Source organism: Gavialis gangeticus, unplaced genomic scaffold, assembly GCF_001723915.1.
Source record: "Gavialis gangeticus isolate Ggan-Ray unplaced genomic scaffold, GavGan_comp1, whole genome shotgun sequence".
In the NCBI taxonomy this organism is placed as follows: domain Eukaryota; kingdom Metazoa; phylum Chordata; order Crocodylia; family Gavialidae; genus Gavialis; species Gavialis gangeticus.
The window spans coordinates 13,789,346-13,805,734 of NW_017729019.1; the positions used below are offsets into that span (position 1 = coordinate 13,789,346).

At 56.5% G+C, this 16,389-nt stretch overlaps 2 protein-coding genes across 9 annotated transcripts in view; one reads left to right on the plus strand and one right to left on the minus strand.

Annotated features, from left to right (window-relative positions):
• The first annotated feature begins 146 nt into the window (after positions 1–146).
• SMPD2 (sphingomyelin phosphodiesterase 2) lies at positions 147–13,125 on the plus strand. Of its 4 annotated transcripts, none has more exons than XM_019514131.1 (12): positions 177–201; positions 2,637–2,756; positions 5,732–5,847; positions 7,093–7,189; positions 7,370–7,446; positions 9,046–9,139; positions 9,244–9,333; positions 10,257–10,339; positions 10,457–10,589; positions 10,970–11,074; positions 11,933–12,089; positions 12,673–13,125. In XM_019514131.1, the coding sequence occupies exons 3-12, from the start codon at positions 5,798–5,800 to the stop codon at positions 13,014–13,016; spliced, it is 1,230 nt and encodes a 409-aa protein (XP_019369676.1). In that variant the 5' UTR covers positions 177–201; positions 2,637–2,756; positions 5,732–5,797; the 3' UTR covers positions 13,017–13,125. The 4 variants fall into 4 exon arrangements, with proteins under 4 accessions (XP_019369674.1, XP_019369676.1, XP_019369675.1 ...); XM_019514130.1 differs by having other exon boundaries at positions 5,735–5,847; XM_019514129.1 differs by lacking the exon at positions 2,637–2,756 and having other exon boundaries at positions 147–201; positions 5,735–5,847.
• Positions 13,126–13,132: 7 nt separating this feature from the next.
• MICAL1 (microtubule associated monooxygenase, calponin and LIM domain containing 1) overlaps positions 13,133–16,389 on the minus strand; it is a 36,130-nt gene continuing 32,873 nt past the window's right edge. For all 5 annotated transcript variants that reach the window (XM_019514125.1, XM_019514126.1, XM_019514127.1 and 2 more), the window contains 2 exons: positions 15,971–16,044; positions 13,133–15,286 (listed from right to left, as the gene is read on the minus strand). In XM_019514125.1, the coding sequence (XP_019369670.1) occupies positions 15,123–15,286; positions 15,971–16,044 (238 nt within the window). In that variant the 3' untranslated portion in view covers positions 13,133–15,122. The remainder of the gene's footprint in view (positions 15,287–15,970; positions 16,045–16,389) is intronic.

Below are 16,389 nucleotides of genomic sequence, written 5' to 3' on the forward strand. Positions count from 1 at the left end.
AAAAAAAAAAAAAAAAAAAAAAAAAGAAAAAGAAAAAAAAAGGAGGGGGGACTCTCCCTCCCGGCACCCGTAGCCCGCATTCCCCTCCGCCCCTGGAAGTTGTAGTCCCGCAGGTGGACTACAGCCCCCAGCATGCCCTGCGCGGCCGGGGGGCGGAGCGCGGGCACCCGCTGGCGGCGGGGCGGGACCTGTTGCTGCGCAGTGAGTTCGGTGCTGTGGCGGGCGCGGGAAAAGCCGGGGGGGGACGGCGCGGGCTGCATGTGGCCCAGCGGCGGCAGCGGGAGGTGGTTCCCCGCCGGCTCCGGCCCGCTTGCTTTGAACCCTCGGCCTCCGCTCCGGCCCCTTGGCATCCTGATTTGTGCCGAGTGACCCACTGGCCCCTCTGCCGCCAGGGCTGAGCTGGCGATAGGCCGGGCCGGACCAGGGGCTGCTGTCCCGTCCCACCTCCTGGTTCTAAACCTTTCACTTTCACTGCCCTCCCTCTTCGGGCTTTCTTTGTCCCAAGGAAGCAGCAGTGCAGCAGCTGATCGCTCCCCGTGGTGCGTTGGGCCTGACCCGGGTGTCCCCCGGTTCCCCTCACTCGCCACATCCAGCCTTCAGGGTCCAGGAAGCTGGTTCGGAGGCCGTGCCCTTCGCCCCTTTCCTCCGAGCTTGGGACATGGCCACGAGTTCCCCTTTTCACGCCACGCTGGGCACAAAAGAGCCTGGCGTTTGCTGTCACTTCCCTCCCGGCACATGGGAGCTGCCACTGGGTCTGCTCCTGGGCGCACAGTGCCCGGTCTCCCGTGTCCCACGAGACATGTTCCCGATCCAACAGGCCTGTTGCGCGCCCCTCGACTCGCTCGGGGGCGCCCTGCTCCTTGTCCCTGTCTGCATCCCTCGTTTTGAACCTGTGAACCTCGCTCCCCTTCCTGGTTTCTTTTTGCATTGGTCCCAAGCGATCAGGTGTTGCATTCTCAGTGGCCTCCCTTTTTAAGCAGGGGCTTGTAGTTGTTTGTGCAGCAGATAGGCCCACGTCGCGCAGCAGAGAGCGGAGGGCAAGCTGGGGCTGACCAGGGTTTTCCCCCCGTTCCTCTCTCACTTGCAGCCTCCGTAAGGTCTAGAAAGTCCTGATTCAGGGACTGTGCCCCTTGCCCCTGTGCTCAGTAAGGACTGATGCCCCTTTCCTCCAAGAACATGTCTAATGCTTTTTTGAATCTGGCTAGGACAGGGGTCCACAACGTTTTCGGGCAGAGTGCCAAAAACACCTGCAACCTCGACTTGTACGATGTTGGCGTGCCAGGGGCGGTGGCAGTGCAGCCCAGGCCCACCATCCAGTCTCAGGTGTACGTGCCAAGCAAAATGTCTTCATGTGCCACGCCCTGGCACCTGTGCCAGGCGTTGCCTACCCCTGGGCTAAGGTGTCAGCTTCTGCCACATCTGTATTGTGTGTCTGGCTCTCATCCGAGCACTCGCTAAGGACAATGGGAGTGATTTGCAACAGGGATAATAGGAGCAATATGAAGTCCTAGGCAAGCCAGGACAGCAGCCAGGGACCCCACACCCTGCTGTGCCAAGTCCTGCTTGTCCGTCCCAGCACCACGCTGAGGTGCATTTAGGACTCCCGTGCGGTGCCAGGCTGGGACCGACACTCAGTGAGCTGGGCCTGTTGGAAACCTCAGGAAGCGTTAGCATGCGACTGCTCAGAACAGATTTAATACAGTGATGCTCACTGAGCTCTTAATAAAACCTGTGCCAAGTGTCCCATGCACAAGGCTGGTGCACTGAGGATAGAGCAGTTCAACACCAAGTAGCATTTTGTGTTTTATGCATATGTGCTTTATGACGTACCAACCAGTGCAGCTGCTTATGTGTGGTAGGGTGAGGTGGGTGTTGGCAGGTTAAAAGCAGGTCACCCTCGCCATCATCATCCATTCAGGCACAGCTGATGGTGCCAGGCTCGCTGGGGGGTGCAGTGGGGGCACAAGTGACAGAGAAGGTCAGTGGGTGACAAGCACCCTCTACAAACTTCACATTTCCAGCGTCCTGCCTTACTATGATACTCCTACAACCCTGCACGTGGTAACTTTTAGCAGTTATGCAGACAGTAGACCAGGACAATTGCAGCAACTGAGCCCACAACATGGGAGAAGGGTCTCGAGTCAATCTCTGTGCAGCCAGTTTAAGCAGGTAAAGCCATTTTTAGAGGCAAGAGAACCAGTAAACTGGCCATTAGATTGACTCCATGGGACCAAGTGGTCTAATTCTAGCACCCTGTTTTCCACACTGCGGTTCTCGGCTGCCTTTGCTCACAAAGTCAACTTGCATGCAGTACTTTTAGAATAGTTTTCAGCTGCATTACGTTTCCCATGGACGTCTGTGCTTCATCCCACTTGTTTTAAATGTGAAGTAACCATGGCAACCCTTTGTTCTGTATTAACACTTGTGTTTTTAATATGTTTTCTAAATAGAGTTGAGCGGATGGGAACAAAGACACGCTTTCGGCCTTAAGACAAGCCCAGATTTTAATTCAGTCTGAGTCGTGTCAGGGAGGGATGATAAAAGGCAACAGGTTGGGATTTGGGGTTGAGCTCCCTACTCTGCCCCAGACTCCCTAAGTGATTTTGAATAAGGCACTTAATTTCTCTGTGTCTCAGTCCCATGTATGCAGAGTCAAAGAAACATCAGGCCAGAAGGGACCTTAGGAGGTCACATCCAGTCCATCCCTCAGCTCAAAGTGGGATCATCCGCGACTCAGCTGTCCAGAGGTGTAACTAGTGAGTTTTGGGCTGTGGGCAAAATGCCCCTACGGTGGGTATGGAGGTAGAGAGGCTGCTGATTGCAGGGAAGCCAGGGTGGTGTAGTCCATAGCACAGCACATGCATCCCACTGTTTGCAGGGCTTGCTGATGGCACGGTATTGACTAGAACAGTTTTAGCCCAGATGATCATTTTTCCAGAACCCCATGCAACATTGTCCTCTCTCTGGGTACGCTTGTGACCGGATAGGATGTTGTCACTTCCTTGACGTAGGGGCCTGCAGAGCAGCTCCGGCCGCAGATGAGTTGCCCGAATTAGCATGTGACTACGTCTGCTTCACAGACATGTTCCAAGAAGATAGGGCCAGGTTCATGAATGACTTGGGGCCTGAAAATCAGACCAAAATCATAGTAGGAAGAATTCAGTTCTAAACTTGGTGGAGCATTGCATTGAATTGGGGGAGGAATCTCTGCCCTCTACCGGCTGCCGTTAAAATTGCTGATATCCACTGGCTGATCTCCTGGAGCTTGGCTGGTGTCTGTCACTTTGGATAGGAAATGTTCTCTCCAGCTAGGGACTTTTCTTCACTAGACAATTATGCAGCGCTAATTAACAGTGCTACCTGCGACTTCACGATCATCAGTAACAGGTACACACTGAGTTGAGCATCGTGTCAGCTGATTGGAGATAAACGCTTAAAAGACCAGTCTTAGCTATGGGATGGGGCGGGGGTCTAAATGACAAGTGCCTTGTAAAATTTGCATGGTGAAATGGGATCACAGGGTCAGCCCACAAGCAGTCACGTGTTCCTCAGCACCGGGCCTCCAGTTGAATATTTTAAAAGGAAGTAACCACCCAAGGAAATAACTATAAGGATGGTGTTTAGAAAGGGTGGTGAGGGAGGGTGGAAGAGTCGCAAAGTGATCTACCCCCCTCTTTGACAAATACACAGAGACAAAGCGTTACCCAAATGGCAACTAAAATGCAGCTGCCTTGGGACAGGAACGCAAAATGCTGCTTGCTTAACCATGCACAAAGCCGTGTTCTCACAGAAAAGTTTGCAGACAGGAAATCATCCCTGCTCGTAGCAGCGCCTTAGATGATTATCAAACTAATGGCTCCTCGTAAAACAGGAGTAGCACCTTTTGGGTTCAACTTTTATTGAAAAATAAAATCCAAAATTAGGAAGCCCTGAGCTATTAAAAGATTAGCCAGGCAGTGGCTCAGCAACAGGATTGATGATGATGTAAGCACTGCACGGTTACACAGTGCAGAGGAGCATGGGTGTTTGCTGACTTAGTGACTTAAAACCCTGGTGTTATTCAGTACACAAGTGCATGGTCCCCTGGTGCCAGACATTCCTGTAAGTCAGAAAGATCGGAGCAGGAGCCTGGGGTTGTGCTGCAGATCTCTTTGCCCTGTTGCATAGATCTTTGATGGGCTCTTGATATTAATAGCTTAGTAATACTATAAATAATATTATGTAAGGGGATAAATAATGTTCCCTGAGTTATTACTGTGTGCTCAGTGTTGAGCAAGTGCACACTGACTAATCCTAACTGGTTTCCTGCGCGGTGAAGTTGTGCGTTAACCCAAGGGTTTGCACTCAGCTAACGTCAGCTCAGTCGTCCGTAATGTGCCAGTTTCCATGGCACGGGCACAGGTCTTGCTTCTTTTTTAATGGGCATACATTTTAATCTTCCCTTCCCACTGGAGCAGAAGTAAAGAAGGTGAGAGAGGGCAGCTCCTCAGGCCAAGCTGTAGGGCTTGGCTGCAAAGATGAGCCTTGTAGCAAGCTCCAGGGGCTAATAAACCGGAGCTCCAGTTCCAGGATCAGATTCCCCAGAGCCAGCCGCCGTGTCCCATCCTCCTGCAGGAACACTTGCAACTGCAGCAGGTCTTAGAGGAACTGCAAAGCTCCAGGCAGCACCCAGCTATGTAGAGTGGCACTGACTCCGACGGGCACCTGAAAGCCAGTGCAGCACAGGTGTAAGCACCACTAAGGCAAGCTGCTGCTCACTGAGCTTCAAGGGAAGCCCTGCAGGGCAGCGGTGGCACCGGGGGTCTCCGTCAGGAGGAAGTGTGCTGCCAGGGGTGCCAGTCCGGCACAGTAGTCACTGCAGGGACAAATAACCCCTCCCTCCTGCCTGTAATACCACATCCCTTATCCAGGACCTTCCTTGTTGCCTCTTGTTCATCTGTCGGCAGCTTTCCAGTGCCATAAACATGCCCCATTGCCTGACCCTCTCGGAGTGCATCGAGCAAGGCACATTGCTCCTTGCACTAGGGTGGAGGGGAAGTGGGGCTGGGATTCCACTTTCCAGGCCACCAAGCAGAAGGCCCTGCTAGCAGGTGGGTTTCCAAGGGCATTGAGATTTCTAAAAAGGCCACGTGGGATTCACAAACACCAGGTGGGTTGGGCATCAGAGTGCCAGAAAAGTCCTTCCCTGTGTCACAAACCACCTCTGAGCAAGGCTTTCGTTATCGCAGCTGTTTGCTCATCGGGTAAAGCCAGGCCTGCCGGGTTCACCTGGAGCCAGGCAGGGTCACTGACCTGCTCCACTCCCAGGAGCCACTGAGCTGAGGGAAGTTCGTGTTGCATGTAGGATCGCTGGAAGGCAACGGCTCCGAGGTGTTTCCAGGGGTGTAGCCTGCCCGCTCTGACCTGTGCCTGCCCCTTTAATGCCTCATCCTTATCAGATCTAAATCCTGGCTCTGCACCTCGTCCTCTGCGTGCCATCCATATGCTGAGGGATGCGTGCCTTGCCCTTGTTCCAGCACCGGCACACGCTCCCTGGGCTGGCCCCACCTCTTCATGAACCTCCAGCCAGCGCCTAGGCTCAGTTACACAGCATCCAGGATCCTCTTTCCCCTCCCAGAGGCTGAAGTCTCCTTGTGCAGATGAGCTGTCGGCGGGCGACCTGTGAATGCACACGGCAGGGGTGGGGCCCTGCTTCAAGCCTGCTCCAGCCCATTTTCTCTGCCTTCCCCAGCAGAGCAGGAGCGACTTGTGGCTTCTTGAACTGCAGAGATACTAGTTTGCCCGCACGCCAGCCACGATGGAGAAGGAGCCTCTGCTGCAGCTGCGAGTCTTCGACCTCAATTGCTGGTGAGTCCAGAGCTGCCCCGTGGGATAAGCAGGGTCCAGAGCAGTCAAGTGTGGGTGGATCTACCTCCCTGTTCCTCTAGGATGGCTTGCACCTACCTTAGTGCTGGAGTCATGAGTGTGGGACACTGTTCCCTCACTGCACAGCCCGGATCATATTGTCTACTGGATCGAGAGCCAAGACTCCTGGATCCTGTTCCAGGAGCTGCATGAGTCACTTCATCTGCTTATGCCCTGGTTCATCTGACGTAGGGTAAGAAACCCCCTTGCCCCTTGCAGTGTGGAGGGTGCTGGATTAACACCAAGCACTGCTGGCCTGGCCTCCTGGCTTTGTAGCCCTTCTGCTGCCTGTCTCTGAACTCTGCCAGAGTCTGCCCAGCCAAGGGGCTGGGAACCCAGTGCCCAGATGCAGGCTCCCTTGGCTGACAGTGCATGGGGGAGTGTGCATAACACACTGCAAACCAGACACCCTGTTTGTTAGGGGCAGTACAGCAGGACCTCATAACGCAAGGCTCCTTGTTAAGCTGCAGCCCAGGGACAGCTCAGCCCCTGGCCTGTGAAGGGCGAGTTTGCCCTGCCATCAAGGTTTATTTGCCCTGTAAAGCTCTCCTCCTGGCCCCAGCACCTCCCCTCCTGACTGGAATGAGCTGCTTTCCTGGTGCAGGCCCAGGTTGACAGACCCTTTCCCCCCAGCACGCTGGGAGACTCATGTTCCTCCTTGGCTCTGTACTGGGCTCCAGGCCTGTCTCCACCAATGTTGCAGAGGGCTTTCTGCTGCAGGGCTCCATGGGTTACAAGGCTTCAGGCATGAACCAGGCCCAGGAAACCCTATGGAGCCCACATCAGACCTCTCCCATCCCCACACCCTTCCCTCTGCTGGGTTGTTCCTAGTCGTGGCTTCAGTTCAGTTCCTCACTAGGACATCAGCCACCTACCTCATCTTGCCCTGATACAAGCTGGGGGAGCACAAGCCCATCTCTGGCCCTGGCTCTGAGGTGAGCATGCAAAGGGCTGAAGGAAATTGCATGTCTTGCCCCCCTGCCCAATCCCAAAGGGAGGAGAAGCCATCTCTTGACTGGGACCCCAGTGTGCTGTGTGTGCTTGCAAGGCAGTTTGTGCCAGTCATGGGGCTCCCAGAAGGAGGCACTTCTCCTCTACTGCTGCCCAAAACACTCAGGCCTGAGTCACTCTGGGCACCGTTGCCTGCTTGGAGTCACTGCCTCTGTCTGATGGGTCTCCTCCTCCCAGGGCAATCCGCTACCTGAGCAAGCTGCGACAGGAGCGCGTCCAGATGATTGCGGACACCCTGAGCCAAGAGTGCTACGACCTGGTGCTCCTCCAGGAGGTGAGGCCCAAGGGACGGTGGGCCAGGGGAAGTGGCAGGGACCAAGAGCAGGTGGGACTTGAGCTGGGCACAATGGAGGGAGGGAAGAGGCTTCAAGCCAAAGCACTGAGGATCTGTTCCCTTAGCTGCTGGCCCATGATGTGAGTTTGCTTCATTCTCAGCCTCTCTTTGCTCCTTCAGGTGTGGAGCGAGACGGACTACTGCATGCTGAAACAGAGGCTGTCTGCCTGCTACCCTTCCTCCCACTACTTCCGCAGGTAAGAGGAGCTCGTTAGCCTGCTGCTGCTTATCAGCCTAGGAGGAGGTCCCTGGCAACAGTGAGCACTGTCTCTAAGTCTGGGTTTTATCAGGTCTCCCTGGGTATTTAGTGTCTGTGGACTTTGAAATGTACTGGGGCTGTCTGGTGCCAGGCAGACCTTGGACAGCAGTGTCCCTGCTCAGGAGGAGATGCCTCCTCTTCTGATATTTAAAGAGCTTGCTACCTTACAAACACCACTGCACCCTTCCAGCCGGCCCCAGCACCCCGTGTTTGCCCAAGGGCTGTGGCAGGTACACGGCCTTTGCTCTTGTAAGAACAGGACATCAGAATGTGAACGCAGCGTGTCCCTCTGGCTCCATCCGTGACGGTGGCACGTAGCAGATGTATTCGAAGAAGATTGAAACAGAGCCTGTGCAGAGGGATCCACCCCCCATCACTAGCAAATGGCATCTTCCCTGCATGTTGTGTTCAATAGCCTCTGCCAGTCCCACCCCCCTTCAGTAGGTCTCATCCCAGGTTCCACCAATGGCTTTCACAATGCCCTGGGGTGGAGGCCGCTGGATGCTAATTATGAACTGTGGTAATTATGGCCTGTGTAGTCTGCACCTTAGGCTTACACTGAGAGCACTTTGCCCCTGCTAAGGTGAAGGCAGTGCAGTGGTAAACTGTGGCAAAGCTTTCATCATCTCTGTCCCTAGGGATCCTCTCAGACCTCAGGTGTGAAGAACACTGTCCCCTGCCCCTGGCCTTGCAAGCACTCCTGGCTGTGATCTCAGGTTCTTGGCTTTCCTGGGGGAAAGAGGCCTGTACCCATGGGGCACCTGTGCCTTGGCCACTGCTGGCAGACCAAGGGGAAGCAGCAGCTTGTTCAGTGAGCCAGCAGTCATTGGAAGCAGCACCAAAGAGATCAGAGGGAGCCAGACAGGTTGCTAGGTCATCCTTTCCATCTCCATCCTGGCCCTCACCCTATTGTGTATAGAGGGTCTAGGCTTGCTGCATGTGGATGAAAGAGGTGATAAAAACTTAGCTCAAGTCTCCTCAACAGCTGCTCTGAACTCCCCCAGTCACCTGCTTCTTGGGGGTGATGCCTCTGCCCTGGAATACATACTGCCCATGCCCATGCCGCGCTGAGAAACTGTCATCAGCCCTGTGTCCATGTCATCTTCCTGTTCCCGGGGGGGCAGGCAGCCAGGTGGAGCTGAGATCGTGCTGCTATCTTGAGTGACTCGTGCATCTGGCACATCAGGGTGGCCATGGTGAGGAGACACCTGGCATCTTCCAGCCCCATGGCTAGTCATTTGCCTCTCAGAACCCCCCTGGGTTGAGTCTTTATCCCCCTTTGGAAGTTGTAAGAGCTGAGTGACTTGTCGAAATTCACAGAGCGCGTCAGAAACAGAACTCAGGCCTTCTAGCTCCTAGGCCCCTGTATAACCCTTAGCTTCTGGCTCCCAGCCTGCTGTTGTGACCACTGGGTCCCTTGCTCTCTCTTATTCAGAAGCCCCAGCTGACGCCCCAGGAATGAAGGGCAGGTAGGAACTGGTGGATGAGGAGGGGCTGCTCCTGGCTGTGTTCAGTGATGGCAGGGTCTGTTTTGCAGTGGAGTGATTGGCAGTGGGCTCTGCGTGTTCTCCAGGTACCCGATCCTGGACACCTTCCTGTACCAGTACTCCCTCAATGGCTATCCCTACATGGTGAGTGTGTGCCCAGCCACAGCTGGGGCTGCTGCCAGAGTAGTTCTTTGCAACCCATCACTGTGCCTAACCAGCCTTTTGTCTCCCATCACCTGCTCTGGCAGCTCCAGCATGGGGACTGGTTTTGCGGCAAATCTGTGGGGCTCCTTGTCCTCAAGATCCAGGAGATCGTCTTCAACATCTATGTGACCCATGTGAGTCTGGGTGCTGGGCAGGGCAGGCTCTGACAGACTGGGAGTGCTTGGAAAAACACTGGGCCAGGCAAGGGATGTTGCATGGGCTGTTGGATGGAAAAAGGGCCTTTCTCTGTGAGGGGACTAGCCTGGACTGGCAGCAGCTGGGTGTTGTTGCTTGGTGGCATCTCACTGATCCCATCATGAGGGATGCTCATTAGGCTTCCCGTGTCCAAGCTCCATGCCAGGAAGGGGCATGTGGGATCCCCTGCCATGCTTTCCTGTGCTCTCTGGGGTGATAGGTTTATATTGAGACAAGTAGTGTTTAGCAGGCACTGTGTGATTTCTAACTGTGATGGCATTGGCATGTGCTATGCTTGTATCTTGTTTCTTTGCCTGCCTGTGCCCGGCTTTAGCCATGTCCTTGAGAGAAGCACAGAACATATCCCATAGCTTAGTGAGAGGAAGTAAGATGTCTACAAAGGTGGAGAGTTCAAATCCCAAGGGCAGCAGTGAATTCCCCACAAAGCTCTTGCCAGTTTGGAGGGTGTATGGAGAATGCCAAGGGGAGCGAACAAGGAGCTAGAGGGTTTGATGCGAGAGGAGCAGTGGAAGGGCTGGATCCTTAGCATAGCTCCATGGGATAAAGGTGCTGGGCTCCTTGAAGTGGCGACTAAGGGTAGGTAGAAGACTGCAGGCATTGAAGGGGGAGAGGCATTGATGGTGGAGGGGGTGAAACCCGATGAAATTGAGCCAGTGGATGTCAGGGAACCTTTTCCACTGGTGAAATGGTTCTACAGACTGAGCTGTCTCCCAAGGGAGACCCTGCCCCTGCCTCAGGACACCCAAGCTGGGTGGTGCTGGGGCCTGGCATGCACATTGCTCTGGTGCCCAATCTCTGTGTCCCAGCCTGGAATCACAATGCATGTCCTCCCTTTCCCCAGCTCCATGCAGAATACTGCCGGGAGAAGGATGCGTACCTCCCCCATCGAGTGGTGCAGGCCTGGGAGCTGGGGCAGTTCGTACAGTGAGTAGCACTGCAGTGCCAGGGGCTCCTTGTAGCGGGGAGGTTGCGTCCCGCCCCTCAGTGCTGGCAGGGGACTGCATCACTCTCCCCAGTTGCGTGATTCTGCCCATCCCTCAGGCACACCTCGAAGGCAGCTGATGTGGTGCTGCTGGGTGGGGATTTGAACATGCACCCTGAGGATGTGGGGATCCGGCTGCTGCAAACCTGGACGGGGCTGCGGGACTCCTTCACTGATGCCGAGCGGTTTGAGGCAAGTGCTTTCCCTGAGGGCCTGGGCTGGGGGTGCTGGGACAGATGGGGCTGCTACGGGGTGTGGGGGGACAGTAAATGCCACCATGAATCAGCGCATCTAGACTTCTCCCCAGTTTGTCCCTTCTAGCTGCTGTGTACTACTCCCCCCCACCCCCACCTCACAACACATCAGCCCTCTCTGCTGGCCCACAACACCTGGCTCCCCTCCCAGCCTGCATCTTGCTCCTCCAGCCTCCCAGTGCTCCAGCATCCTGCTTGCAACAGCTCCCAGTTGCTATCAGCCAACAGCCTCCCAGTGCTCCGGCTGCTCTCCTGCCCCTGCCTATGGTGTGGGGACTGGGCTGGGCCTAAGTGGCTCTGACTTTGCTTCTCCCATAGGGCTGCGAGGACGGCTGTACCCTGGTGCCAGACAACTGCTTCACAGACAAGAAGGAGCTGCAGCCCTTCCCGCTGGGGATTCGCATAGACTACATCCTTTACAAGGTGCGAGGGCCTGGGGACTTGGTCGCCTGCTAGACCCAGAAGCCTGTGGGCTGTCCTGGATCAGGCAGCCACTCCATAAGTGGCAAGGCAGAGGCAAAGGCCTGTGGAGCCCTGTTCACCCACCCGCCAGCTAGCTGGGGCTCATTCCCGCTGCTCCCCAGAGCACCATCCTCCCTGGGTGGCAAGTGCCCAAAGGATTTCATCCTCCCCAGGAGCAGCAGTGTTTCAGGAGCAGGCCTGTACCCAGCTGGCTGTCAGCAGCCTCTGACTCACCAGGGTCCATCAAGGCAGGACACTACTGTTGTTTGTGCTGTTGACAGCCCTGGTACTTCTGTAGCATTGAGGGAGGTCAGACACTACAGACGGGTGGACACTGAGGCATGGGCAGGGGAAGTGTCTCACCCAAGGAGACCAGGGGGTCAGTGGCAGTGCTGGGAACCAATCGCCAGCCTTGATACTAGCACCCACAACCTTGTGTCCTGCACCCCACACCCAGCTGGGTTGAAGGCCTGTTGCTTTTGATGCTGTTTGTACAACCATGTGTCTTCTCCGCTCTGAGATCTGAGCCCCTGAGCAGAGGGGTTGAGCACAGGGACCAGGACCTGTCATTTATGATCAAGGCTCCTGCCCTAGGCAGTGTCACAGGTCCTTGCTGAAGCAGGGGATGAGACCACCTGCCTCAGCCTCTCTACGAGGTGAGGGAGCAGCACCAGTTCATCAGCAAAAGCTCCTCCGTGGGAGTTGTGTGTGGCACTGCGGGTCCCATTGCTTCTCCGTCAGGGGTGCAGTTGACAGGGGACCAGCCTGGCAGACCTTGTTATACTGATTCCTGTTGCCCTGTGTCACCCCTTCTCCTAGGGTCAGTCCAACTTTGCGGTGAAGTGTGACAGGCTGGTGACCACCACAGGAAAGGCTCCTGGCAAGAGCATCCCCTACTCGGACCACGAAGCCGTCATCGCTACACTCTACGTGAGGAGGCACGGGGAAGCCAGTGCCCCGAACAGTAACACAGTGGGTGAGTGCAGAGACAGCCCTACCTTCAGCCACAGGCAGCGGGCAACAGGGTACCCTAGGAAAACACTTCACTTCTGCAGCGTGATTGCCTCCCCTTCCCCGTCCCCCCAACCAGGGAATCCCTGCCTCAGCCACTTGCCAGGTCTCAAAAGGAAGAGTGTGTCATGTCCCCCCCCGGCCAGTCTCCTCTCAGGGGCTCCTCTGAACCAATGGAGAGTGCAAGCTGGCAACTTTGTCCAAAGAAGAGCTCTGTGGAGCAGTATGCCTTGCCCAGCCCGGCGAAGGGAAGGCTAAGCAGAGGGTGTGGTAGTGCTCTGCAACCAGTTCAGGGGAGGGTAAATCCCAGGGAGGGAAAAGAGCTGCAGGACAAGGTTGGCACAAGGTCAGACGGGTATCAGGTAGCCAGGAGGAATTTAGGCTGGGAATGAGAAGGCTCCTAAGCATCAGAGCTGGAACATCAAGGCCTGGTTGAGGCAAGAACCCAACTTGTGGCCGAGGTGGGGCCGAGGCAGCTGTCTGGGACAGCAGGGGCTGTGCTCAGGCTGTCTTTTCCTCCCTGCGGCTAACCCCATCTCCTCTCACAGACCCAGCACTGGTGGACATCATGAACGAAGCCCGGACCGAGGTGCGGGTGGGGCTGCATGCCGCTCATCGCCAGCGCTACTCCAGTGGCCGCATGGCTATCCTGGCCCTGCTCCTGCTGCTGCTGCAGGCCATGATGGGCCTGAGCTCCCTGGTGGGCTGGGCTTCACCCCAGCCCTTCCCCAAGTTCTCCTTCTCCATCCTGGGCTCGCTGGCTGTACTGGTGCTGCTGGTCTCGGGTGTGCTGCACATCTTCCATGCCATCGAAGTCAAGGTGCTCCAGGGCACTGAGGACCAGATGAGGTTGGCTCTCCAGTCGCTGCAGGACCGGCTCAGCGCCAAGTGAGAGGCCAGGTGTGGGGGGCATGGGTAGGGACCAAAAGCCTGCAGGAGCCTGGGCACTCTGCATGCTGCACTGCACTGCCAGCCCCAGGTGCCCCCCCGCACCACACAATTCCCAGACTTTTATAGTTCAATTTATTTTTAAATAAGTGACATTACAAAGCATTTGGTAATGGACAGGAGCGTGGCGGGTTTTATAACGACCTTTTGCAGGCCAATAAACGTTTTTGACCAGGGTCATTTTATTCCCTGACCTTCCACGCCCGTCTCCAAGTTTGTTCTCCTAACAGGCAGCCAGCATGCGCTAGCTATGGGCGTCTCATAAAGGCAATATCCTAGGAAAGACACGCTTGTTTTTTTCCCTGCCAGATGATGTTCTTTGCAATGAAGCAAGGATTGTCTGGCTGTCCCTGGGGGCTGCTCTGGCACTGATAATACAGCTACCGCCCGGGATTCCCTGTGCGACTGACTCCAGCTCTGACCTCACACCAAGATGGATTTTTTTTTCTGTTTGCTGAGCCGGGGAGGCAGGTGGGGCAGCAGTGTGAGACCTCAGGGCAGCACCACGTGGCCAAGCCTGTTCTCACAGCTGCTCTTAGAGAACTGCAGTTTGGTGTCAGAATCTCCTGAGCTAGTGATTTGTGACCTGGAAAGAGCATCTGCACCAGAGTGTCTTTTTGGCACGTGATTCCCTGACTGTTACAACTCTGCTCTAACTGTTCCCCCAGGCCGCAGCCTCCAAGCAGCCCCAGGTTCCAGGCTCTTCTGACCATACTGGCTGCAGCTAGTGTCATTGGGTGATACAGCTGCAACCCACATCAGCATAGTCTACCTGCCTTTGGTGGCAATGCTACAACACAGCTACAGCCGCCGTGGTGTGACTGGGCTGCATGGGAGTGTGGGGAGTCGTGCTGTCAAGTGAGCCATTCTCGCAGCTGCCTTGCCTCACCCGGCCCTGGGTGCAGCACTTGCAGAAGGGGGAGCATTTGGGCTGCACACCTCTGGTGGGTTAGCCCTCAGCCCTGCAGCAGTGAAGCTGGATTCAGCAGCAGGGGACTGTGAGCAGCTCCCACCTGCCCGGGGAGGATGGGCACACAGCAGACACTGGCTGCAGCACAAGGCTTAAGGCAGAGGCTTCCAGAGGTGAAGGAGCAGGCCTGCCTAGGGATGGAGCAGTTACCTAGCCCCATCCCAGGTCCTTAACCCTTCTCATGTGTGCTGCCTGGATCCTCTTGCAAGTTATCCTGAGACTTCTTCCCACCAGAGCTCCACAGCCCCTGAAAACAGCTGGAGAGGAACCAGTAAGTGAGCCCGGTGCTTGCAGGAGGGCAGAGGCTGCACTGGCTGCCCCCACCGCAGCCCTGCAGGTGCCAGAGGCTGCTACCTCCTGCTTTCAGCTCTCACAGGACAGGCTGCCTGCCTGCATGCACCCTGCATCCTGGAGGACACAACCTCAGTTTTGTGGCAAGGCTGCATGCACTGAAAGGCTCTGAGTGGCTCCCTGAGAATGGGGCTGTGTGGGATGTGGGGAGCCTGCCCCTGAATAACATAGCTGTGCAGCAAAAGCACTAACCCCCTGAGGGGGTGAGGTGGGGGGTCACTGGGCAGCGAAGAGCATTGCTAAGCCAGGCTGATGAACCTGAGTGGTGGTGCAGGCTGAGGGACGTGTAGCCCAGACTTCCTGCTATGGCTTGTTTGGGGCCAGTGCACAAGCCCTAGCATAGGGCCTCCTGCCTAGTGCATATGTGGGATGTGGCACTGCCACCTCCGTGTCCAGTGGTCGCTGAAGCACAGCTCAAACATTAAAAACAAGCAGAAGCCCAGCCACATGAGGGGCCCCGCTCTCAACAGGTGTGCCAGCTGCAGGCCCTGGGGCTGTCCTTAAATGCTCCCAGAGGAGGTGCATGGGGCACCCCTGCGCTAGGCAGGAAGTCACCACCCCCTATGCTGGGTTTGGCAATGGGCTCAGCAGCCCACGGGTGCAGCCTGGGCCATGCTGCTCCATCCCTGCCCCTCCCAGAGTGCTCATGGGGCCCCTGGGCCGTGGTCATGTCAAGCTGCCTCCCTCCACGCTGAAGGCCTCAGCAGTGGCATGTGATGGGCTGTGCCCTCAGGCCTCAGGCCTGCGCTCCATGCCCAGGTCCGCACTGCCCAGCTCGCTGAGGCGCTTCTCCTCCTGCACCCGGATCAGCTTGTCACGGCTCTGCACCACCTCCAGGAACTGCTCCAGGATCTCCTTCTCAGCTTGCAGGTCCTGGGGTGTCTTCAGCTCCTCTGCAAGTGGAGGGGAGAGGGCAGGTCACCAGCTGCCATAGCAGGGCAGGGCCGGTGTGCTCTGAGCTCTGTCCCAAGGTGCTGGACAGACAGGAACAGTTTTGGGTACCCAAGTGCAGCAGGGGAGGCCTGACCTCCTTGGAGAGACCTGTACACCCCCAGTAAGCCCAAATGCCTGCCTGGCCTGCAGCAATGCTGGGGAAAAGTGGGGTCTGTGCACATATTCAGCCCTTCCCTAACTCTCAACCACTTGGCTGCAATGGGGAGAGGAACAGCATGTATGCTAGCTGCTCATCACAGCCCCCAGCATGAAGCTGGTGTTGTGGGCAGAGGAGAGATGCAGCTCTTCCCTCCTGGAGAAAGGGGTGAGGCAGGGGCGGAAGAGCTCAGAGCCAGGACACCTGGGTTTTTTGCCTGCTTTTGTCAGTGCCCATCTTCCCGTGTTGGGAGGGGACTACAGCACAGGGATCGAGCTGGTCAACTTGTGACGCCTCGACGCACAAGAGCAGTGGCTTTCCACATGCTCAGCCCCAGCCCTGCAATGCGACAGCTGGAGGGGCTCAGCTGCAGTCGCCGGAGCTGTCAGGGGCACAATGTAACTTCAATGGCCCTGCCACATCTCCTGCCATGGCAGGACCTCCATGCTCCCCTGGTAGCAGGGACATGGCCCTGTGCTCTCCTTACGAGCCATGTCCATGTATCGCCGCATCTCCTGGTCCAGGTGGCACTGCTTTTCCTCCAGCTTCAGCTCCTGCACCCTACAAGGGGAACAAGGTAAGAGTCATGTAGCACGGGGTAGGGGGAGCAGGGCTGTCCCTGTGCCAGTGGACTGGGGGCGGGGGGTGCCCCTCCATAAACAAGGACTCAAGGAAGCCTCCCCTTCAATGCTCCATCCCGCTGGGCAGCTGCTGGCTCTCCCCTGGGCACACGCTCTCCAGGGCTGGAGGGAGGCTGCAGCTGAGAGTGGCTGTTGCAGGATGAGGTCACGAAGGAGCTAAGCATAGCCCCTGGCAGGCAGCAGCAAGCAAGGGCCAAGTGCTCCAGGAGTGACCTGCCATCCTTTTCCAGTGAGGAAGAGGGCACTGGCGGAAAGGCCATGGCAC

Bases quoted from the DNA above. Each gene is read 5' to 3' on its own strand.
- SMPD2 (XM_019514129.1), top strand. From the start codon at position 5,798: ATGGAGAAGGAGCCTCTGCTGCAGCTGCGAGTCTTCGACCTCAATTGC. The intron at 5,848-7,092 runs GTGAGTCCAGAG...TCCTCCTCCCAG, and splicing joins GTCTTCGACCTCAATTGCTG to GGCAATCCGCTACCTGAGCA. The intron at 7,190-7,369 runs GTGAGGCCCAAG...TTGCTCCTTCAG, and splicing joins ACCTGGTGCTCCTCCAGGAG to GTGTGGAGCGAGACGGACTA.